Source organism: Rhinolophus sinicus, linkage group LG02, assembly GCF_036562045.2.
Source record: "Rhinolophus sinicus isolate RSC01 linkage group LG02, ASM3656204v1, whole genome shotgun sequence".
NCBI lineage: Eukaryota > Metazoa > Chordata > Mammalia > Chiroptera > Rhinolophidae > Rhinolophus > Rhinolophus sinicus.
This window is the reverse complement of record NC_133752.1, coordinates 44,620,220-44,646,863: the sequence shown is the minus strand read 5'-3', so window position 1 is coordinate 44,646,863 and position 26,644 is coordinate 44,620,220. Positions and strand designations below refer to the sequence as shown.

Here is a 26,644-nt window from a genome sequence, read left to right as displayed (position 1 = left end):
TAAAGTGATTGTTCCATGGTAAATTAAATTAGTATTGTCAAAATAACGTGAAGCAGTAATTATACTCTTAATGTCCTTTTTAAAGGGAAAAATATATCATGCAATAACTTGTTTTCTAATTAAGATGTTTTAGAATATTCTAACCATATTTTATGAAGTGATTCACAGAAAAAAACATTCTCCTTGTAGGCCAGAACTGTAAAAACAACAGTTAAAACAAAATTGACTTACCATGCTTGGTCAAGTACTCCACTATACTCCCCACTATAGCTGGAATGCCATTCTCAGTGAGTCCCTGCTGTTGAAGGTCTTGGAGACTGACTCCAAATAACTTTTTATAGGTAGGATTCCTCTGCTCATTTAGTGGCACTGCCACTATCTTTTTCATGTCTTCTTTCAGCCGAACTGTTGCTTTACTTTGCTTAAAAGAGCGTAAGAAAAAAGAGCAGTCAGTCATATTTACCACAGGAGGTTGCATGGTTACAACAGAAACACCTGGATTAAAATGTGTTTGAAGACATATAGCAGTGGTCTTCACTTATTTTTTACTTCAACTCAAAACCTCTAACCTCTCTCACATGTTGCTCTGTGTTACCAATCGCACACACCGATACCATGGTTAAACGGAGTGAAAAATAATGAGCAACCTAAAGCCACAACTTAGCTGTAGCTAAGAGAGGGAGCAATGCACTGCAGTATCTAAGATATATTACTACAGTAACCAAGGGGTGTGACTCAGAAATACCTGGTTAACAGGAATATAAAACATTCCTACAAACACTGAAATTCCATGTAGATTCTAAAAAAATAAGAGGTTTGTAAAGATGAAAATTTATTTTAAGGTATCTTTAATTAGAAATGTTAGAAAAAAATCTAGATATATATATATATATATATAAATGTAGAGTGAATATTTATCTGATTCAATTACATCTGTGACTCTCAGTAATGTTTGGGGGCACATAAATGCAACTCAATTCTCTTTGAGGTTCAAAATGCCAGATCTCTGATTGAAACAGCAATATTTCAGGTAGTCACAATTTAAAAAGTTCCAACAAGACCATACATATTACAAATAGAAAATGCAATTCACATTCAATTAATTCAAGTTATCAACACAATGAAAAACCCAAACACATTTCTTTCTTTTAACTGAAATATGTCCCCCAAGAAGTATTATAAAAGATAAATTTTAATATGGTTTAACATAACTAAATGAAGGATTTTTAAAAAGCATTTATCCTATATAAATGTTATGTATCTATAAATCTAAACACTGAAAAGAAAGATGGCAAAATGTAAACAATTGGGGAACAGAGGTTGTAGACTGGGGGAAAATCACTTTTTAATTAAAGAATGAATATAGCAACTGACCAAAGTGTAAATATTGTAAGTGCAAACTCATGTAGCTGTTACAATCTAAATGCAGAAACATTACTTCCATTTTACAAGTGAGGAAACAAAGTGTTAATTTGGTAAAAGTCACAGAACTAGTAAGAAGAGAATTTTATCCTATTCTAAGTCCATGTTCTCTCCCTAATTTAGATTTATATTAATGCTATGGTGCAGTTTGTAATAATTTTAGTAAAAAATTATGATAAATGCTATATGTGACCCAAGACAATTACACAAAGTTAATTCTACAATCTTGATTTTGAGTAGCATGCCTGTAATCTCAATTTGATTTTGAATTTTATAATCTACATAATCTGACCAACTTTCATTAAGATATTTGCATTTTCCATAGGTCATATCTGAAAGCCAGATTCCCTAGTGAAAATTCAGCAAATGTAAAATTACAATATAGATTTAGTATCTATTAATATTATAGATAAGGCAGAGTGTTAGTTACTATAAAGTAGTAGTATGCAAGAACTATGATCTCTGTTACCAAGGAAATTATGAATTTATTAATTAAGTCAAATTTGTAACATCTAATAATTTTTTTTCTTGTGGGGTAAAAATAGATTAATTTCCTTCAACTGAACACATGAGAAATTTCAGCCAACCAGGAACATCTTCTGCAGGGTAGGCGGCCCCAAAGTATCCAGTATTAATGAAACTTTGAAAATAGTCTCAAATGTAGCATTACAAACAGCTATGATATGGGCTTAAATTACACAAATTTTATTTTACTTTTATTTTATCTTCTTACAGAGACAATACAACATAGTGGTTTAAAGCATGGACTGTGGAACCAAGCTCCTATTTCTGATACAATTAGCTGTGAACCTTGGACAAGTCATTTAACCAGTGTGTGTGTTTCCCCATCTATGAAATGGGGATACTAAGAGGTCCTATCTCACAGAAATGTATGAGGCTGAAAGAAGTTCACAAAGGAATGAAAGGGGAGCCTGGCATGCTCAGTAAGTACTGATTATTATAATCATCATCGTTATTGTTGCCACACAGCAGCCTACCCGTCTGTCTCCTCGTACCTGCCCCTAAAGAAAGGAGAGTCTGTGAGACGGATCCTTTCAGGGACTTTGCTTCACCTTTGTGCTTGCACCTTGTCTCCCTGTTTGGCCCCAAAAGATGGCTGGTTAGTCAATGACGGGTAAGATTCCCCACAGAAGAGGGTGGGGAGGGACAACCCAAGCCAGACACAGCCATGTGGGGACCATCTGGGGAACTCGCAGGGTCAATAGAGGTGGACACAGCCCCCCACCGTCCCCCAGCTAAGGAGAGCCTCTGCCTCTGTGGCTGCATTCCTTCCCACAACCTGCAAAGGAAGAGATTCAGTGGTGTGCTCTCCATCTATTCATATGCATAAAGGTTTTGTCCCTTGGGGAAGTACATACATCCTGAGACTTATGGTTCAGCTGCCTGCAGGCAAGGGTGATTGGCTTGAATCAGTTTCCTATTATGATGTATGGGATTCACAGATCTTGAGATTGACAAGCTTTATCTCCTTTACTTCCCCACCTAACTAATCAAAGCCATGCGTTGGCCTGATTAGGGGCTCAGCCCTTGAGGTTGGAGTCCCTTGGCCCCGCTTGCACACGATTCTTGGCTGCTGTCTTTCTTAACACTGCACCGCCATCCTCGCTCCCCACAGCTTTTGTCGTGCAGGACGTGACGCGTTATCATCATTCTTTTTCTTTCAGAAAACTATTCTGATTTCTTCTTTAAAAAAATGGAGAGATACTTAACCATTTGTATACACAATGTCTGTGTAGACTACAGGTTGTTGTTTAAGGTGGCAATATGGTCGAGACATGTTTAGTTAGTAGATAGTCTTATGAGCTAACCATACAGATAAAATGATAAAGATAAAATAACTTTGTATTTAAGTATCAGAATTCCTCAAGTTTTTATTAGAAATGCTGTCTATATTTGAGTTTAAAACCTTGAGTCAATGTTCTTTCCATTGCCCTGCATTCTGTCACGTAGTCAGAACTGCAGCCAGTAAGTTGTGTCGCCTGTTAATAGTATAAATAAGCAATCCTGGCATTATGGCTTAGAAAGTTTTCAAGAGACATGCAATTAACCTCACACATTTTGGAATGATTGCAAATTAAACTACCTGTTGACTCAATCTAGAGCCATACTACATAGCAAATTTACATGTAATCATAGTAATAAAGGGACATATAATTATTGTTTTTAATTGGTAATCTAATTCAGGTTAACACTTTTTAAAATGTAAACATTGTTTTTAAACCACCACAATGAAACAAAACAGCTATATTTCCAGAGACATCTGAGTCAATTCTTCAGTGACCAAAAATACCTATTATAAAGTTTTGCTCATCTACCCGCTTGGTGAAGGAGTCTGGTAACACTATTGACATGCTGCTAGTAGCTTAAACCTAAACTACAATACTACTCAGTAGTGTATACCTAAAGTATTAAAAAATATACAAAAGCTTAGAACAAATATAAAATATCCTTTTTGGTAAATAATAAATATGCAATAGTCCCTTAGTCATGAAAAAAATAATTCTGGAAATGAAACGTTATTTATGATTAATTCCATTTAAACTGAAACTATTTTTTACTCATATACAATGATTACATCACTACCTCTTTATAAATGTCAATATCTAGGGAATTTTAGCTTTTCACCAATATACCTCTTATACTTCTTGACGTAATATAAGCTAAAAAAATCACATCAGTTACTAATTGTGGTATTCTGAAGCAAACTTACTGTGTTTCCCTGAAAATAAGACCTACCCCAAAAATAAGCCCCAGTTAAGATCGTCAGCCAGACGGACACATTTAGTACATTATGACAATGTTCCAGAAGAAGACAACATGACTGTATTTGAATAAATGTAGATTGTTGTACATGAAAAAATAAGACATCCCCTGAAAATACACCCTAATGCATCTTTTGGAGCAAAAATTAATATAAGACCCGGTCTTATTTTCGGGGAAATACGGTAACTGTTTAACTTAGGTTTGCATATATTCTCATACATCATTTGAGTTTGAAAACTGGACTATATGGGGTGTTTGTGTACATGTGTAAAAGCAACATAGGTTCCCACATTTAAAAAGACAGATAGGGTACTTTAAGGTTTTAATGCTAGAACAATCTTAGGGGTCATTCAGTGCTTATAGTATCACCTTAAAGGAAACCAGGACCCCAAAAGTTGTGGTAAACTAGTGAAAAGGGGCTGGGCCTTGAGCTCATTATCTCCTGAATTACATACCAATATTCATCTCTATAATTAAGTGCTTGTGGCCTTGTTTTCCTATGCCTTTGTTTTGGATAGCTAACAAAATGCATGCACTAGGACTGTAGTGAATATTTGTTGGTTTGGGGTCACCTAGTCTCCACATCCCCTTTTTTTTTTTTAGCAACAAATCCTGACTGCCTTTTGGGGAATGACTGTACTCTCTTCGTGAACAGCTCTGATGAGACTGACACTCAAAATGGCTGTCCTGTTTTTAGCAAGGGCTGGGCTTAGGGTCCCCACCTGGTCAATCAGAACTTTTATCCTGCTGGCCACAGAAGCTGGAATGCATTACCACCAGGACAGAAAAATGATTGGGACTAATTGATTCCAGCTGCAGTGCTCTCACAAGATGGTTAGATTAACTCACCATTAGACTAAGTCTTACCACTTGCATCCCCAAAGCTGCTATGGTCCTTTAGCTGCTCTTTCTGATACTTGTCTTTCAGCTGTTCCCTCCATGTGCGTGAGCCACTCCATAAATTTCCAGGCAAGTTTCTTTGGGCTTAAGTTTGCCAGAATCCTTTTCTACTGTGTAATACACATACCCCCCTCTAATTGATAAAACTTAAAACTTTTTAAAAACTAAGAATAAGCAGAGCAAATAAAAAAACCAAGGTTTCAGAAAAAAAGAAAATCAGGACAATGATGACTAACTTTTATGGAGACTGACTATGTAGATCACGGTTTCAGACACTTCAGATGGCTTCACTCGTTAAATCCCAATAAAGAAACACCAAAAAGGAAGATACTTTTGTGATCCTCATTTTACAGGGGCACCGAGGGGCCAAGTAATGTGCTCCAGGTTGCGCAAGGATGGGGTGTAGCCAAGAGTCAGACTCAGACAATCTGAGTCCAGACGACACGTGCTGAATGCTGTCTCCAAGTAGGAAGTGGGGAGAATCAAAAAGCACACGCTGGGGAGTCCAGTGCTCTTGCTAGAAACGAGAAACAAAATTCTTATTCTCCTAGCAGAGGAACACAGGAATATTTATGTTTCTCGGTCTCCTTAAAATAAAGTAAGATAGGTTCAGAAGCAACATCAGTATTTCTGATATTAGAAACTGAAGAGAGAATACTTTTATCAACCTGGTTGGTACACAGGATGAGTTGCAGAAGCCTGGAGTTTTATAACAGCTAACATTTATTGAGTGCTGATTTTGTGCCAGACTCTGTTATAAGTGCTTTAAAATTAACTTCTCTAAATCTTAAAACAACCTTACCAGTAGGTATACTTACTATTCCCATTGGGACAAGAAAACTAAGGCACAACGAAAAAGAAACTTGCCTATGTTTACATGATTAGGAAGTTTTAGAGCCAGAATGTACTCCCCCCACCATCACCCATGCTCTGGCTCTAGAGCTTGAGCTCTTAACCATGACACAGTACTGTATTTCCAGAACCCTCGGTATTGGTGGTTTTATGAGAGCTCCAGGGGAACAACACTACATGCAGCTCTCTGTTTGCAGAGCTTAATATAAAATCGATTTTACACTACTGAAATCAATGGCCTGTATTTCCTTAAGGCAATCTTCCAAGAATTTAAGTACTACAAATTTAAGGTACTTTGAAGGGCAATCAGATTACGTTGCTGGTTAAATTCAAAACTGGGCTTTAAAACTCTTTGGAACTGGGCTAGGACTAATAAACCAGCAATGTGTAGACTGGAAAGCCATTCCATCACCAAGTTAAAGGGTGCAAGGAAAGCACAAAATAAACCAGAGACATCTTGTTCCAGAAAGCAAGGAAGTAATCAAGGACTAATGGCGCATGTCAAAAAGACTCATGGGGCAATTTAAACAGGCTCCTACTGGCTATTTGGGACAGTTAGGGCACCAAGGGGAATAACTATAAGCAATTATAACATATTGCATAAATAAAAATCCCTGATTAAAAGTAAAGGTCCTCTTTACAGAAGAATGCCATAGCTAAACATAGAAAGCATAACAGAATAAGAAAAATCACCATTTTCCATAAATCATGTAACAAATGATTCCGTCAAAGATTATCAGTGGATATTAAAACATCAGCTAAAAGGTTGTTGGAGAACAGAATTTTCACAGCATCAAAGATCACATACTATCTGTACAGGAAAAAAAAATTATCCTTACAATTGATACCTGGGTGTAATCACCTTAACTGAAAAGATCAAATGTATCATTAGTAATCATGAGAAGAGTTGACATTATGTGCTACTGATGTGTGTGACACAATATGCAGAACACATTATTTATAAAGTATTCTTGCTACAAATGTTTAAATTGATGCTACTCTGGCCTCTAAATTTAACTTACAATGTACAAGAAATATAGGAGCTAAAAGAACAAGTAAAAAAAGACAGTGAAGAATCAGACAAATCCAGAATGAAGGACATTCTAACAGACAACAGGCCTGGACTCTTCAAAACATCTATGTTTGAGGGAAACACTGATTCTAGATTTAAAAAAAATTAAAATACACAAACTTTAAATATATGAATCTCTACTGGTTTCTGGTTTAAAAAACAAGCAAAAAGCCTTGTCTCTTTGGGACAACTGGGGAAATTTGAATGTTTGCTGGATATTAGATGGAATTATTCTAAATGTTTTTAGGTATGTTAACATTGGGTAAGAGCTAATTTATTATGTTAACCTGGATTAACATAACCTAGGGTTGGATTATTGTGAAAGCATTCCATCTGACGTAACAAAAAGGACTAACAAAAATGAATAAGGAAATGACACTAAAAGCACAGGCAATGACAATAAGAGATAAACTGGATCTCATCAAAATTAAAAACTTTTGTGCATCAAAAGACATTGTCAATAGAGTGAAAAGACAACCCACATAATAGAAGAAAATATTTGCAAATTATGTATCACGTACCTAAATATTAATTCAGAACATGTGAAGAACTCCTTCAACTCAACATAAAAATGAAACAACCCACTTCAAAAATGGGCAAAGGATTTGAATAGACATTTCTCCATAGACAACATACAAATGGTTAATAAGCACATGACAAGACGCTCCATATCACTAATCATCAGGGAAATGAAAATCAAAACCACAAGGAGATAACACTTCACACCTATTAGAATGGCTATTATCAACAAGACAAGTAATAGCAAATGTTGGAGAGGTTGTGGAGGAAAAGGAACCCTTATACACTGCTGGAGGGAAATGTAAATTGGTGCAACCATTATGGGAAGCAGTACCAAGGTGCCTCAAAAAATTAAGCATAGAATTACCATACGATTCAGCAATCTTTCTGGGCATCTACCAAAAATATCTGAAAACAGTTATCCATAAAGATGAATGTATCGCTATGTTCATTGCAACATTATTCCCAAAGGCCAAAAAGTAGAAGCAACACAAATGTCCACCAACTGATGACAGGATAAACAAAATGTGATATATATACACAATGGAATATTACTCAGCCTTATAAAAGAATCAAATTCTGCTACACACTATAACATAAATGAACCTTGAAAACACTATCAAAGTGAAATAAGCCAGTCGCAGAAGGACAAAAATTGTATGATTCTACTCATATGAAATACCTAGAATGGACAAATTCATTGAGACAGAAAGTAGAATAGTTATCAGGGCCTGATGGGAGTGGGCAATGGAGAACTATTTAGTGAGTACAGAGTTTATGTTGGGATGCTGAAAAAGTTCTGGAAACAGAAAATGGTAATGGTTGCACAACAATGAGAATGTACTAACGCCACTGAATTGTACAACAAAAAATGGTTAAAATGGTAAATTTTATGTTATGTATATTTTGCAATTTAAAAAAAAGTAAATGAATCAATCACAATGATGAAGATACCACAAAGCAGAAAAACAAAAATTTAGGGAAGAGATTGATGAGTCAACAGAGGAATGTGAAATGGAAACTAACAGAAATCATGAAAGAATAAAAAGGAAATGACAAAAACACATCAGAAGTGAAGACGAAATTTTAAAGAGCACAAAGAAGAACAGAAACCATTGACAGACCAGTAAGAGACATAGGGAACATAAATGAGAAACGGAGAAATGAAACACTTCTAAAAAATTCACGTTGAACTGAGAAAGCAGTTCAACGAGCTCTAATACATATGAGCTATTGGAGTCCCTAAAGAAGGAAAACAAACCATGGAGTAGAATATTTAAAGATATAATTCACCAAAGCTTTATATAAATAGAAGCCTTGCATCTGCAAATTGAAAAGGCTCATGTTGGACCCAAGAGTGCACAAGAAGATATATCCTAAAGAAATTACTAAACTAACAATAAAGAATCCTTTGGAAACCAGGCAAAAATCATGTCATAATCAGGATAGAAAATAAGAGTAGCTTCCAACGTATAGATTGTAGTGTTTAATATGAGAAGACTATGGCATAAGACTTACAAGATATTTAAGGAAACAAAACCATGAGCTAAATTTAATAACCAGTCAAGCTCCCTGCAACTATAAAAGCTATAGTTTGAATATACAAAGGCTCAGAGAATATAGTCCACTTGAACCTTCCTTGAGAGAACTACCAGCGAACAATCTTTAGCTAATGAATAAATGGCTGGGAGACAATGATGAAAGGACCAGCAAAGACATTTTTTAAAGTTTTTTTAAAAAGTAGAAATTTTTAAATTTAAAATATTAAAAATTTAATTAAGTAAAACCATGTAATGTGAGGGAAGCATGAAGAATTTGAAACAAACTCAAAAGGGAAGACTGGGGGTTGAAACATTTCCCGATTTTAGAAGAGCTGCTATGTGATTCACAGGACAAAAACAGAAAGTGGACGGTAGTTACCTGGAGACAGATTTTAAGACATAGAAAGGAAATAACAGGCACTTCTAAAGATGAAACACAGCCATCCCTCACAGATATTGTGGGTTCAGTTCCAGACCACTGCAATAAAGCGAGTATCACAATAAAGCAAGTCATAATTTTTTTGGTGGTGGAGGGTCTTCCCTTGTTTGTAAAAAAGCACATCTGTGAAAGGCAAGAAAAAGAGGTATGCCTAAGGTTTTCTCAGAAGGTGGTGAAGTTCCTAGTAATCAAAGATAGGCAAAAACAATGTGATACCATTTGTCAGTCTTTCTACTCATGAATTTTTTTTTTAAAAATGAAAGTGGGACATGAAGTGATTCAAATTTCTGGGGGGCAATTTTGCAAGCCCAGCAAGAGCTAGGGCTTGGCGCCAGACTCTCCTCTCTCTAGCCAGGTCTCTAAATAAAGGAGAATGGCAAGTAAGTGAGCAAGACTCATATCTTATACAAATGGGACCTCAAGATATTCACAATATACTGTTACTTAGGGGGAAAAAAAGAATGCTATAAAACTGATGGCAAGTATAATTTGTTTTATAATTTTATACGCTCATAGAAAAAAACGACAGTACATAAGCAAATATAGTATGTGTTTATTTCTGGGTTATGGAATCTTGGATTACTTTTATTTTTTCCTTTTTATTTATTTGTATTTTCTAAAGTTTCTACACCAGATATGTATTACTATCACACCAAGAAAATTAAAAGGTTATTATAAAAAGTTAAATTCTCTATATAAGAGAAAGTCAAGACCTACTGCTGATTTCCAGTGATGGTTGATTAATAAGACTCCATTTACCAATTAAAATGTTAGCCTCCCCATCCCCAGCAAGCCCCTTACCCCAACCTAGCTTTATTATTAAGATCCTGGCATCCTACCTTCAGCTTTGGCTAATCCTCCAAACCTCCACATAAAGGAAGTTCTAACTGAATATGTACAGGGGGAAATAAATGCATGTCTGTGTTAAATTTCTGACAGTCTAACAAATGAAAAGGTATAATGGGCTGAGAGCTACAAATTCTGGGAAGTATTAGGTTGGTGCAAAAGTAATTGCGGTTTAACAGGTTAAAAATAATTGCAAAAACCACAATTACTTTTGTACCAACCTAATACAAATGACTCAGAATCCTAGAACATTGCAAAGGCATCTCACCTTATAACTTTAATTCCATGACGTAATTCCTATGAAAAGTCGACCCATGACCATTCAGCCTTCTCTTACTCTTGGTGATGGAGCACTAACCACCTCACAAGGCAACCAGCTCAATATTTTACGTACTGGAATCTTTAGATACTTCTTTTTACTGAGTTGAAACTGCTTCATTACATTCTACCTAGCTCTAGGTCTGCCCTACAAAATCTGCAGGGAAAGCCTATTTCCTTTTACATATTAGAAAATTTCAAGTAATTTATATATTTCAATATATCTGTAAAAGTACTGTAGACATCAAACTTAATATTCATTACTTTTATAATTGTAAACCAATCTTTATTTCTAGACTGAGCTACCATTCCCTGTTCTTTGAGCAGTCTTTATTTTTACTAATTTAATAAAAATAATACATGTACTTGATCAAAACTCAAACACACATGAGTTTAAACAGAAAAGTCTTCCTATCCCAGCCATAAGAGTTCGTTTCCTTGCAGCAATTTTCTATGCATAATTAAGCAAACACATGCATATTTTTAAAAAGGAAAATATAACTAAACTACTGTATATTTATGCACTTTGTTTTTGCTACTTGATCTATGTGGAGGTGTTTCAATATTGGCACATACAGCTGTTTCTTATTATATTACATAGAAATACTGTAATTGATTCAACCAACCTTATTTACTAACATTTAGATTATTTACAGTTCCTGCTATTACAAATATTTCAGCAATGAACATTCTTGCAAACATTTTCACATAATTGTACAAGTACTTGTAAGATAAATTCCTAGAGATGAAATTGCTAGATCAACAGGTATATAAATGGTACATTTCAATAACTAGCCCTACAAAGATGCTTCAGCTGTTTACAACTTGAGCGACAGCATGTGAAAGTGCCTGTTTCCCATTCTCTCATCATCTTTGGGTATTAAAGTCTTTTTTAATTTGCCAATATTTATATTTATGAATGAGACTGAACAATTTTCATTGTTTATTAGCACTTGTATTTCTTATTTGTGAACCTCCTGTTCATAAACTTCGCCAATTATTTAATTGGGTAGATTAGATGTCTCCCAGCAGTAACTGGGGTTTATAATTCTTTGCTTACATTTAGACAGATGAACATTATGTAACACAGGCTGCTGGGAGTATGGTCCTTTCATCGCACTGCAATGCTTTCTGGGTAGGTAAACCTACCCCATTTTTCCCCCTTTGCTTTGTACTGTTTTAAGGTGATTCCATAAATCCAGCAACATGAGTATCTTAACTTCATCTGTGGGGAGTCTTTGTGTACTCTGACCATAGCTCCTGCCTGAACTACAGGGTATCTGTAAGGTAGCTGATGGTACCAGGTGGTAAGGCTATAGAAGTGGAGGTGCCCAAGTTAGGTACAAAGGCTAGAAGGCACAGATGCCCTTGGAATCATCACCAACTCCAGCAAGACTTGGGGCTAAGGCACTGGGTCCTGATTATACCAAGAGAAGTGAGCCACAAATTCACCAGTCAGATTTGATACCTGAACTTACACACAAATAAGAACATCCAGAGTATAAGAACCTGCACACATGAATTTCAAGGCCCCTCGTTCTTCACCCACTAGAATATGCTAACTCTTCACTCCCACCTACCTCTCGCTAAAAAGCCCAGATGCCACTTGGACAGAACAGCAGGAGGGGCAGGGAACCTGAAAGACTCAAGATTCACCTGAGAGAGCTTGAGTGATCCAAAAGTGACATTTTAAAACTAGAAGAGACTAAGGCAACATTAATTGGCAAGTATAGTTTCCCATTCTGCCTGGCGGTGATTTACTAAGAAGATATTTTATGGTAAAGAACCTACCACTTCTTGGTACATATGAGTAGCAATATAAGTAAATTTGTGAGCCCACAACAGTTTTACTAACAGCACTACCAATACGGGAATGAGGAAAACAAAAGAAATGAGGAAGAGAAAGTAGTTTAGTCAATGGACGAGGAACTGACTATCCTTAAACCAGTCTGTGTCCCATTTCAAGAATCTGTAAGTACATTCTCTCTCTCTCTATCCCTGCCCCCCCCCCCAAATATCTGGTACTCTTATTATTTTGTCTAAAGACTAGCTTCAGTAGCAGGATACACATTAAGATATGTCTACTAAGTAGAAAAGTTCCAAACTTAAAAAAAGGATAGTGTATCAACCCATATGCATGCATTTATGTGTAACTTAGTTCTCACTTTCCTGCTACACACATTAAAAAAATGATTTTTGTTCTCAAAGCTATCTTTTCCCAGAAATACTATGTTGCAATTCCTAAAACTGTAACTATTTCTTCCTACAGTAAAACTGGGACAATCATATCAATCATACCAGAGTGAATAATCTCTTAAACAGTATGATTTTTATGCCAGCCTTAAATGAAATTTTGGAAAAGATTTCGCTATAAATGAAGATGGATTTCATACATGGTAAGTCTGCATTTCAGTCAAGGTCAGATCAATGTATACAGGAGGGGAAGAAGTAAGGATCTAATCAGAAATCAAAGAGATTGCAAATCTCACGACAAATAGTTCATTCTGCTGCCTCACTCTTCACATTTCTAGTTCTTAAGTATCTTTTAATAAAGGTGGAAAAAATGCAGACCCGCATCTGTAGTAAAATGAAAGCTCAGTATTTCTCACACAGAAAAAAATCAGATTTTGAAAGAAACTGGAGCGATAAAAAGATAATCAGCTCGATACTCGGATGCTAAAAACCTCAGGGTTAAAAGGAAAAGACAGACAGGCAGACAAGCACACAGGATGCTGAAAAGTTCTGAGCATGGAAATGAGGGAGTCACCCTGCAGTTTTACTAAGAAAATTCAATCTGTGGGGCTGGTACACCATCTGGTGACCATTTGGGGCCTACGTGTCAAAAACTGCCCAGATATTTCTGGATATTTTAGGATGCCATCACAACTTATAACAAATTGCAGGTTTTTCTGAAACTTAAATACATATATACATGATCTGACCTAACTGTGAAAAAACACAAGTGAGCAGTTAAGATATAAGAAAGAGTAAGATATTTCTCACTCAGTACTTCTAAGGACAAATAAAATACCCCACTGGAATACACTACCAACTTGAAATATAAATATTCATGACATACTTATGCATTTTCTATATATTAAAAAATTTTAAATATAGAATTCTGTAAATTATAATTGACAACACTTGGTTACTACTAAAGGTTATGTATAAGCACCAATAGAATTGCTTTGAAATTCATGAATTTCAGCCCTAGAAATATATACATTTTTCCCAAGGATTTTATATCAATGTTATTTGTTGATGCTACTGTATAACAACCAGAAGTTTCTACAGTCGATTAGGATTCACAAACATTTATCGATCAAGCTTTTTCTCCATCGCTTTCAGCAATCATGCTGAAACAGAAATTTCAGAATTACTAAATGAAAACAAGAATGTGAATAGAAAGATGTCGTATACATACTTTTTGTTTATTTTAATTCTTTCTCAATCTAGCCGCAAGATTTTCCCCATAACTACAAGTGAGCACTCATACTTAACTCTTTTAGAACAAGAACGTCTAAAACACTTGAGAGCACTGTACATTAAATTAAGTTGACTTAACTGAATAAACTCAGGATGCATTTTCCTTCACTGTTGTTTTCTTTCTTTTTTTTTTTTTTGGAAAGGAAAATGGATAGAAATGCTGAGTGCCTAAAATACTGCTTAATGTCCATTTGAAGAGACAGGAATTTGACAAATCTCCCCCCACCTCCTAGGTAGGAAAAAGAGTCACACAAACTTCTCTTCAAAAGCAGGAGGGCCGAGGCCTCTCCGGAGCCCTGGCAGTGTCTGCAGACGACAGAGGCCTGCATGTACTCACACAGACGGCCAGCGCTCCTGCCCCCATCCTCGCAGGAAGTGTCCGGTACAACTACGAAGACCAGATGAAAACACCCCAATGACAGCAAAATACTGAAATTCCATTCAGGATATGCTTTGATTTGAAAACCAGCTCCGGATCCCAAGTCCCCACAGGGCGGGAAAAGCAGCTCCTAACATTTTCGCAAGTGTGGTACTGCTTCTCAATCGGCTAAACCCACATGGCTGGGAGGACTGCCTGGAGTTGAAATTTGATCCACAGAGTCTAGTATTGGCAAGGAGTGGGGAGTCATGTGACACAGGTCTTAAGTTCCTGACATCTTTTTCTTAAACCTGACTTGCTAGATGCCACACACAGGCTTTTTCTGTTCAGAAAACACTGATCAGCTGGTAGTCTTCATTAACAGAACTAATGGGGCAGAAAGAGAAAACTTGCTTTCTTTTCGCTAGTCCAAGAAAAATTCACATAGGTATTTACACTCAGGTTTAAATCTGCTGGCATATTCTTCCCTTTTTTGAGGCAGTTTTCACTTCTTTTGCCTCCTAGAAACCAGCTAAAATCTATCAAAATTTTCTTCCCTCCTGTTTTACTCTATCAGAATTGTTCTGAGTGAAAATTCTCTATTTCATGTCGCTGTTACTGCTTCTAATTACTTTCAAATAATTTTATTCACATATACTGGTGATAAGCATAAAATAACACTCTTCTAGACATCCATAATTCTAAGTATGTGATTTACAGACTGGAAAATTAGCCTCTTTGAATAACTTCCTACTCCATATGCTGTGTAATTAGAAAATCTGATAGATTTTACAGGTTGTAAATATTTGAACCGATAGCTAAAATATCCATTTCATATAAACCAGAAGGAAACTGTCCTTTTAAATTTTTTTAGTACCACCTTTCTGTCAAATCTTTTTTACTACTATGTTTCCCCGAAAATAAAACCTAGCCAGGCAATCAGCTCTAATACGTCTTTTGGAGCAAAAATTACTGTAAGACCCAGTATTATATATTATATTGTATTAATGATATTATATATTATATTATATTATACCCGGTCTTATAGTAATTTTTGCTCCAAAAGACGCATTAGAACTCATTGTCCGGCTAGGTCTTATTTTCAGGAAAACAAGGTAGCACACTTGAGACAATGCTGACTAATAATATTACAGATGAAGTTTCACTTGACCCAACTTTAAAAGATGTAAATTGCCCAAATAATAAAGACATAATAAAGTTATAGTTTAAGGGGAGGAGGTGGGAGGAAAAGGGAAAACCAAAAGCAGCTCCCATTTCAATACTTCCCTTCAAATCTAATATTCCTTGTGGATCTATAGCCAATCAATAGCAACTCGCATTGAGAAAGGCACAGGACAATGTGTACAGTTATTTTTATTTCTATATGTGCACACAAAACACTGCACAGACTCTGCTTCCATAGGCAGAATAACACAGTCCCAAGGCCATACAGGGCACAGGGGTGGGAGAATGGAAACAATCTTCTCCATTAAGAAAATTTTTTTTCTACTTCCACCTTAATCTAGATTTCATCACTTCTGCTTCCCATTCACGCATTAGATAACTAGGCTGATTATTAAAGAAAATTGTCATAAAACAAACTTTGTTTAATACTTTAAAAATTGGTCTTCTTTTTCTGATTATGTTAGTATTGCCAGTCTATGATGAAAAATAAAAGCCTAAAGATTAGGTCACCTAGAGGCCCATCACCAAACATCACCCAATCAGTGTTTATTACCTACATTGGGCCAGGTGCTATGCTATACAATGTACAGAAAATGATACGAAAGACATGGTACTTTTTCTCATGGATTATCTAATGGGAAGAGGGAGGAATAAAAATAGGTAAATAAACCTTTTGTTTAGTCAGTGCAGAGGTGCTAATAAAGAAGCAAAGATAAAGTAGTGCAAGAAAATAACAGAGGCTAGCCAGGAATATTTAACATATAAACTCCCAGTCTCTTTTCTATGCTCTTTAAAAAACAATTTAAATCAAATTTCTGGTAATTTTATATCCTAATTTTGTTTGCATTGTATCAGAGGCATATTCACATGTTGTTAATAACACCATAAACAATTTTAATCATGTGGAATTTTGCAAGCTTTAGTCATTCTCTCATGTTTTAGACATTTACATGGTTTCTGATTGTATGTGTATGACTGTAAGTAATGCTTTGCCCTCACTGATTTTTTTTCTAGTAAAGACTCCTGACTGTAAAATTTCTGGGTCACAGAAAACAAGAACATGTGCTAAGGCTCTTGACATACATTGGCTCTGGCAGTTTATATTCTGCAACCCATCCTACCCAAGTATGGATATTTTATAAAATATTTCCTAATTTAGAAAAGAAAGTCTTACCTAAAACCACACAAAAATGTTTTTCTTAATTTAATAAGTGAAAATGATTTCTCATTTTAAAACATTTTTATTATCATAACATTAAAGGTATTAAAAATCCTTAATCATTTGTATTTTTTGTTCTGTGAATTCTCTTTGATCTATTTTCTTTATCGATTTATTAACTGGAGTCTTATCAGTGGAAGTCTCTTTTGCAGGGTTATTAATGATTAAGTGATATAATCCATAAAAAGCATTTATTTTTATTACCATTTGCCAGGTGCTATACTAACAATTTCAAATGCTTATCATATGGTTTCATTATATATCTATTTGGAATTTATTTTGAAATATAGTAAAAGATCAGGATCTATATTGATTTTATATTTCTTTTTCATCTAACTACTGTGGCCTAGACTCTTAACTCCCCGCAAGATGCAATCTTTCTTTTTGATATTAGAGCTCTTTCTCCCTCTTAGTTGGGGTTGAGCCCATGGTTATCTCGCTAGAGACTACATTTCCCAACCTCTCATACAGGTAGACAGACAGGGCCATGTGACCATACACTTATTAACAGAATGTGAAAGAATAGGCTATGTGCAACTTCTGTGTCACGTGCTTAACAGGACTTCACTTGCTCCACATCTACTCTCCTTCCCTTTCATCACGAGCTGGAACGTGTGTGCACCAGAAACCTAGCTTCAACCATGCAGGAGTGGGACAATGTCCCAGGGGAGGACGGCATAACTAGAGGAAAGGACTTAGACCTCTGAATGACTTTGTGAAAGTACAGCTGCCTTACAGCTTAGACCAACTGAACTTCTATAAAAGAAATAAACTGTCAGTATGCTAGTGTACGCGACGGTCCTGTGTGTGTGTATTTGTACAAAACCAGTTTCATTTCTCACTTATCTGTGATACTACCCATACTATATATTAAGTTCATACACGCACACACACACACACACACACACACGCACACACCCGGGTATTTTTCAGGCTAATATAGTCTATCTAGTTTTTTTTTTCCTAGTTTTATACCATTATCACAATATTTGAATAACTATATCTTTATAATTCATTTGAGTATCTGATAAAGATAGCCTTCCCTCATTATCCATCTCTTTCAAAATTTTATTGCTCTCTTTCCAATCAATTCTTCATGATGAATTTCAAAATTATTCAGCAATGTTAGAATATGTTAGAGCACCGAAACATTGCTATTGTTACATCTCATTTCTATTTTGGATATAACAACATATGACATAAGAACGAAAAATCTAGCCCTAATTTTCATAACTTTTTATATACCATTATAAAGTAAAATTAATACTATGCCAAGCAAATTTTTATCCTTAGTTATTATTATTCTCTGTGACGACTAGATTTCACTTGCAAAAAGAAACTCTGAATAGGCTGTTTAACAAAAAACACTAAAAGACACTCTTTAAACAATGTTTGTGTATCCATGGAATATATATGAAATTACAGTCTGAAATAGTTTTTTCTGACCCCAAAATGGATGCTTAATTCCAGAGAGTTTTCTGAGCTGTCATACATGTATATTCCTGAGTACTGATTTACAAAGAACCTTAAGATGTGCAAGCTACAGCCAAGAGATTTGCTGATATAAGCTATTGCTCTTCCCCCAGAAGAGAAAAAGGAATTTTTAAAAGTGCTTTTCTGAAAGTCCACTATGGTGGGCCAATTCCATGACTACTCACAGAAATGCTGAAATACCATGGCAGGACAAGATGTCCTATTTTCAAGAAGATCCATGGGCACCCTGGAGGAAGGTGTCAAGGTGACTTCATGACTGATGGTCAGTCCCCTAGCATGCTGTCATTCAAATGACCCTGTGACCTAGGGAAGCTTGATGGAGAAAACTAAAAGGGCCAGGTTATTTTCTAGCCTCCAAAAAGGCTAAAAATGCTTCAAAGCCAAGTCTTCCGATGTTAGTTGGCAGAGCTATCAGTTTTCAAAGGACAAAATCTCTTTAGCTGGAGTAGATCTAAGGGATGTCAGAAGAACAGGAGCAGATTGCAGATACATTACTATTAGCCATGTTCCAGGAAGCAGCAAGTATCATGGGTGGGGTGGGGTGGTGGTATTAATAATAACAGCATGAATTACCTGGGCCCCTTGGAAATGGGAGGCTTTTTCATCCAAACTGAGTCTCTACACCAGCTCTAGCCCTCTCTCAGCTATTTCTCAATGAGTATCCCAACCTGGCCCGAATCAATGACATCCAACCAGACAGGGTATCAGAAGTCAGTTAGTCAGCAACTATTTAATATTTATGTACTCTTTCTTGATCAGTCGGGGATGGAGGTGTTAGATATTTTGGGTTTAGAATCACTGACAGTAGATGCAATGAGACATTACTTGCTGTAGGGCAGGAGTCAGCAACTACAGCCTGTGTGCCAAATCCGACCACTACAGGCCAAATCCAGCTATTCCAAACCAATCTGGGTATATTCATCTGTTTACATAATGTATATGGTTGCTTTGGCACTACATTGGCTAAGTTCAGTAGCTGCAGAGACCAAACCCATGGCCTACAAATATTTACCATCTGAGTCTTTGTGGAGCAGGTTTGCTGACCCTTGCTCTAGGCTGCTCAGTAACATTATTGGGCACGAGAGTCCTCATATACCCATAGAAGACTAGTCTACGTGCTTTGGTTCCTTGGAAAATAGAAGGAAATAGGTCTTTCTTGGATTTGTTAATCTACTTGGTTACAACTGCCCCATTATCTGGGTGTGGGGCTATTTTCACATTCTCCTAATTATTTTTTGAGGGATTTCCCAGGAAAAAGTCCAGTTTAAATCTAATGATCCCATTTCTGTTCTGAATTCTAGGTACACTCCCACTCCACATAAGGAAAAAAAAAAAAAAACACACGTCTAGGAAAAAATAGATTGTTCTGTAGCCATGGAAACAAATAGCCAACATAACTAATTTTAAACCTGTTCAATCAGCAACTCACTTCAGTTAACCAATCGGTCTTGCAAGCCAAACCATCAGTGACAACCTATCTCTTCTGGCCAATCAAGAATGGGCTCACTCCAATGAACGTGTCTCTGAGTGCCAACCAATCAATAAGTGTCTCATTTGAGTAAATTCTCCTTCAGATGATGTCTACATCCTTGAAAACCCATGAACCCCAGTTCTACACTTCCCCAAAACCCTACATAAGATAGCAGTCTGCTCTGCTCAGAAGGCCGCCTGACCAGGAAAGCTTTGTCTCACTACAATGGTCAGGAAATTCAGCTTTTTAAATGTTTTTATTTCAGGTACTGTGTACTGGTCTCATCATTCTTTGACACAACCCACAGTTTAGACATCCCAATTCCATGGGTCATTATTTAAGTCCTATCATTTGACCTGCATTTCTATTTCTTCTTCACTAGTTTGCTTAACACTCCTTCTTTCAGCACCACTTATGGCCCCACCTTAATGGGGCCCTTGGCTCAGGCTGGACTGCTAAATACCATTCCCTATCCTCCCCTGGAAGTTAAAGCAGATCCACTATGCCAGTCTCCATAGGAGAGAATCAGAATCCAGGCCCTGAAGAAGTGGGCAAGAGAGCTGACTTGGGAATCAGGAAGCTCTGAATCTGTGATAATTACCTCAACCTCAGGAAGAAAGCAAGAGAATAGCTGCATTTTCTTTTGAAAAGTTTTTGTTACTTCCCCAATAAGTTTTCTAAAGCCGTAATTTAACTTTTTCATTTCATAAGCACTCCTACAACACACAATGTATACCCATTACTATTCTAAGAATTAGGGCTAAAGGGGTTACGGGAATGGTATATGACTTCAGCTATTAAGTACATGTAAACAAACAAGGACACAATTTGCAAATATCATGAGGGCATCCTGTTTGGCCATTTTGTCTCATCTGCAGAGTCATCTGCAAGTCCGTGTACCTAGGTGGGAATTACTATTGCTCGCAACTAACACAAACCCTTTGATACCTATTATTCTTCACTCTGCCATCATCACAGTTTATGATTACCTCATAGCCCCTCAAGGCACCTGAGTCTTAATCTTTCAGTTAGCAAATACGATACATTACATTGTATAATCAAATTCGAAATGTGTACCCTTAGCACTTGAAGATTAGAAGACAGGAAAGAAATGTGATGTGTGGAAGTGACTGAAGCTAAAGCTGCAAGAAAGCAAGTGTTGAGCTGACTCAGAAACCATTGATTAGGACAGCAGAGAAAGGAAAGGGCATTCTCACATGGGTCTGTGTGATGAGCCCAGAGACAGACATCAGCATGAAAAGCAAGGGGCTTTCAACAGCAAGACAAGCAGTCTAGGCTGGACCTCATAAACAATCAGGAGCTATTGCAGGTTCTTAACTGGAATGAACGGCTTGATAAAACTAGTGACAAATTAATCTGGAAGTCTGACCAGAACATGCTAGAATGGGAAGGAGACTTATTACAGATAAATGTACCCTGTTTACAATAATCCAGCTGAGATGAAGGTGTCTTGAATCCAGACAGTGAAAGAAAAGTCATACATTTTGTAGAAAGAACTCCTAAGACTGGTAACTGACTTTAAATAAGAGGCAAAAGAAATGCTATGCTAGACAAGAGAAGCATAAAAGGGTGTTTCTAAAGATTGTTTTCCAGGACACTGGATTAGTGCCTAATAACTTGACTACTTTAAACCACAGTCTGCCTGGAAAAGTTCTGATTTACGCTTGTTGACTTAATTTAATTATTAGTAGTGTCCCCTTTCACTCATAAAAGTGTTCTGGGAAAGTTGAGGCTATGGGAGGTACCAGCAAAGGCTATTGCCAGGGTATCAGAAGGACCCCCTCCACCAGGATCCCAAGAATCCAGAATCATCACAACGTCGGTCTTCATTGGACAGATCTTTTCACTCCCCTCCACTTCCTGCCAGAATCCAGGTTTCATTCCTCCACTTCTAACTCCAACGCACGGTCCTGTGGGCCAGTTCATGAGACGAGGACCTGAGAAAGTATATGTGGATCACCCCAAAACACTCCACCACATTCTTAAGTAGCAATAGGAAATGTCTATCTATCAAGGGGATTTTCTTGTCTTCCTCTCTTATGTGCTGATTTTCTTCCACCAGCTCGACATCCTGAAAGCAACAGTGAGGCACCATCGGTGGTGATTCAGTCTTCAAACAAATTTGCTGCATACAACCAGCACCACTATAAACTTGAGGCTTTTTGCTTCTCTTCAAATGTAACTTTGAATTCCTTCTCATTTTTCATTTAGGAAACCGTATTACCTAAATGATTGTGCCTTTGACAAAGGAAGCTTTATAGAAATACCATTTTTAGGTTACTGTTTTATAAGTTTGATACAAACATTTAAAAAATGGTTATAAAATTTTTTCTCACCATTTGGACTATGTATTATATGGTTACCCAACTAATAAAATAAATTAATTAGTTGGGAAACAGAACATGTTTGAGCAGAAAGTCGCACTTGGTTGTGTGCAGACTCTAGAAATCAGTCACAGAGTAGGGGCAACTTTCAGTAGGGAATGTACATTAGAATCATTTTCATTAGCATATTGAAGGTTGCTACAGCCTCCTCTGGCTTCTTTAATCCCTCCCTAAAAAAAATCACCACAGCCTATTTATTCTATCTCTGAAAAGTTTTTCAGATCAATTTCCTCTCTATTTCCACAACCATTTTTTTCTTAATTAAAAGTTTTTTTTAAATACGGTACCTCATCAGAATTCCTTTGGCACAACTACGTCACTACATTTCTGAAACAGATTTGATTATGTTACTTTCCTGATTATTCTCTTTTTCTTTAGGTCTATTGGCTCCATAGATGGGTTTTGCGGTATCTATGATCATCCATGTACTTGTATGTGAATTCTCAGTGTATGCACACTGAAGTTAGCATCCATCTTAGTATTTTTAACCTTTCTAAGAATAAAAAATGCTAACCCATAAACTATATTCCAAACTCCTTAGCATGGCTTCAAGGTTTTTCAAAATCAAATTCCACACTAGTCTTCTCTCCATTATATACCTTAAATTCCAGCCACTGTCCTCATGATAGGCTGGATAATGGCCACCCAAAATTGTCCACATCCTAATCCCCAGAACTTGTAAATATTTTACCTTGCATGGCAAAATGGAATTTGCAGATGTGATTAAATTAAGGATCTTAAAATGGGGAGATTATCCTGGATTATCTGGATCCAATGTAATCACATGGATCCTTATAAGGAGGAGGCAGAAGAGTCAGAGTTAGAGGAATGTGAGAAACTGGAAGACACAGGCTGCTGGATTAAAGATGGAAGAAGAGGCCACAAGCCAAGGAATAAAGGCATCCTCCAGAAGCTGGGAAAGGCAAGGTCTCCCCTAGAATATCAAGAAGAACCTTGATTTTTAGCCCAGGGAAACTGATTTCAGACTTCTGAATTCCAGAACAGTAAGAAAATGACATTATGCCGGGTTTGTTTTGTTTTTAAATAAATTTTATTGGGGAATATTGGGGAACAGTATGTTTCTCCAGGGCCCATCAGTTCCAAGTCGTTGTCCTTCAATCTAGTTGCAGAGGGTGCAGCTCAGCTCCAAGTCCAGTCGCCGTTTTCAATCTTTAGTTGCAGGGGGCACAGCCCACCATCCCAGGTGGGAAATGAACCGGCAACCCCATTGTCCAGAGCTCGTGCTCTAACCAACTGAGCCCTCCAGCCGCCCCATTATACTGTTTTAAATCACTAAGTTTTGTTACAGCAGCGATAGAAAACTAATACGTTGATGTTCCACAAATTAAATAAGGCATACATTTTCCCACTTCAGAACTTTTGTTCATGATCTTGTATTTACCAGAAATGTCATTGTCTCCTTTTTTCTATTTGGGGAACTCATACACATACGTCAACGCGCAGCACCTATGTCACTAGCTCTCCTGATCAACGCTGCTCCCTTGTGTGTACATACGCCTCATGTAAACCACTAGTATAACATTTAGACATGGCATTGTTATTGTTTGCAAACCTATCTTTCTAGATTGGAAACTTCTTGAGGGACAGGGCAATATCTTATTCTATTTCTTCGTAGGCTTCATAAAATAAATATTTGTATAATAAATGTTTTAAATGTGTAGTTATAAACCTTAGGTTGCTCCTGGAAGCACTTTGAGACTCATTTAAAAGTTAGGACAAGAAATGGGGATTGCATGAGTGTTCTCAGAAAAAGAATTGAACAGTGTGAGCATGGATATGCTTTCTAAGAGATTCCAGAGAAAGTTCAGAGATCTGAAAAAAAAGTTGGAATAATAAACATAGGGTAGGGGAAACAGGTGAAGGTGGTCAGAAGGTACAAACTTCCAGTTATAAGATAAATAAGTCCTGGGGAATATAATGTACAGCATAAACTACAGTTAATACTGTATTATATATTTGAAAGCTACTAAGATAGATCTTAAAAGTTCTTACCACAAAAAGAATTTCTAACTATGTGAGTTGATGGATGTTAACTAGACTAACTATAAATAGTACTCCACAGTATATACATATCGAATCATTATGTTGTACACCTTAAACTTATACAATGTTATATGTCAATGCTATATCTCAATAAAAGTGACAGAAAGAAAGAAATATAAAGAGAAACTATTAAAACAAAAGCTCATTGGAAACAGTGCTCATTGGAAGATATTTGTAGTCTTTAATATCTTAGTCCTTCATTTTCAACCTCTTATTACTAGGAAGATTCCACTGACTTTTTTTTCTAATCTTACTTCTGAGTAAAGGTTAAGTTGAAATTCTTGAAGCAATTACTTTTGATTTTTTAAAAAGATTTTTATTAAAAAAGTAGAGATAACATACAACATTATATCAGTTTCAGGTGTACACCCTAGTTATTAAATATTTATATATCTATAGAAGTGATCACCACGCTAAGTCCAGCAACCATCTGACACTGTACCATGCTATCACAATGTTATTGACTATATTCCCCATGCTGTATGTTACATCCCGATGACTTATTTGCTTTATACCTGGAAATCTGAACCTCTTATTCCCTTTCACTTTTCCCCCCTTTTTAAATTTTTCAATTACAGTTGACATGCAATATTATTTTATATTAATTTCAGGTGTACAGCATAGTGGTTAGACATTTGTATAGACATTTGATTTCAAATTGTGAGCAGGCTATAAGGGTAATAAAAGAGTATGAACATCACTGCCAATTACAAGGTATAAATAGTAAATCAATATGCCAACTTAAAAAAATATTATAGCAGAAGAGGTACCTCAAGAGTTTATTTTTAGAAATATTAATTATTAAGCACTTATACCTATATTAACTAATTCAATGAATATTTTAAAAAAGATAGGCTATAAATGCCATCATTCTTATTTATAATGAAAAAAACATTTGAAACTCAGAGAAATCAAATTACTTGCCAAATCGCACAGCTGGAAAGATGTAAAACAGAAAAGAAGCTCAAGACTTCACTTATTTATTCATTTAATACTCAAATATTTATTAAGAGAATACCATGTGCCATGTATTGTTGCAGACACTATGTTCCAATCCAGATTTTTTAAAATGGATGTGACTCGTAATCCTAAAAGCCTTACACCTCATATAGTTATAATATGCTCGGCTATCATGGACTGTTAGGAAAGATGGAAGGGGTATTGCTATAGGATTCTTGTGCATTCATGTGGCACTGTAATAACATCTCACATTAAGATAGCTGCAATAGTTTATTATTTAGTCATGAATTGCTGCTAAATTTCTATTTTATATATAACAATTTGTAGCCCTTCACTGCGGCATACAAAACTCCTAGTAGTTAAGCAATTAGCCTGAGATAAATCAATTTCCTAGTCATTTACATCAGAGTCTCAAACTATGCAAAAGGGAGGGAATCCATCTCAAAAAAGTAAAAAATAAATAAATAAAAAATAAAAAATGGAAGGAAAAAAGGAAGTTAGAGTCCCAATACTACACATGAAAGATAGATAAGAAGAAAAAAAAACTAAAAACTCTCTTCTGTGACTGTAGCGGTAATAAATTAACTAAAATCACCTATTGGTAAAAAGAAATAAAAAACTTAGAAACAAACATGGTAAGCATAAAATTAGTGTCTGTGTTGTAGTAATAGATACTGCTGTTAAAACACATTTTTTGCGGGAAACGAGTAAACTCGTCATATCGCCTCTAGTTGGAACCGGCAAAAATTTTGCAAAGTAAATAAACTAAAACACTGAAAGTTTCATAGAAAAATATCAAATAGATCTAAAGCTATGAATATTTTACGGAAAGTCTAATTTTGGCGAGAAAATGTCAAAAAAACCCCGCGTTACGACGCGATTTGGCGGGAAAATGCCCGCTTACAAAGTGTTAAATAAACCAACCTGTTTCTTTTTAATATTAGAAACAAACTACCAGTTGAAGAGAGAAATCTTTAAAGGTCCAGTCAGCTTCAAAATGATGGATTTAATAATCCCATCAATTTCTCCTCATCAAGCAATCATGTAATTGTACATCAATTTCAGCACACTGTTGATAGGGGCTTTCCAAATTGTTGGCTAGTTCCACTATTACATCCCCAATGGAAAACAACACAGTGTTGAAGACAAGGGAGAGGGGAAAAACAGAAATTTGTGAATACCACAAGCTTAAGTATAAAGAGGAAAGGGGTATGGGGGGGAAATCTACACTTATACCTATTTATCTCAACGCAGAAGAGGGAAAACTATGCAAATCCAAGGAAAGAGAGATAATTATAACCTCTACCAC

The 26,644-nt window shown here is 36.2% G+C and overlaps 1 protein-coding gene across 5 annotated transcripts in view; it reads right to left on the bottom strand.

Annotated features, from left to right (window-relative positions):
* FAM13A (family with sequence similarity 13 member A) overlaps window positions 1-26,644 on the bottom strand; it is a 284,430-nt gene that overhangs the window by 251,921 nt on the left and 5,865 nt on the right. For 3 of the 5 annotated variants that reach the window (XM_019741109.2, XM_019741110.2, XM_074323591.1), the window contains exons 1-2: window positions 14,517-14,728; window positions 232-421 (exon numbers count right to left, since the gene is read on the bottom strand). In XM_019741109.2, the coding sequence (XP_019596668.2) occupies window positions 232-421; window positions 14,517-14,543 (217 nt within the window). In that variant the 5' untranslated portion in view covers window positions 14,544-14,728. Of the gene's footprint in view, window positions 1-231; window positions 422-14,516; window positions 14,730-26,644 lie in introns of those variants that run through there. The other 2 variants (XM_074323597.1, XM_019741111.2) reach the window with 2 other exon arrangements.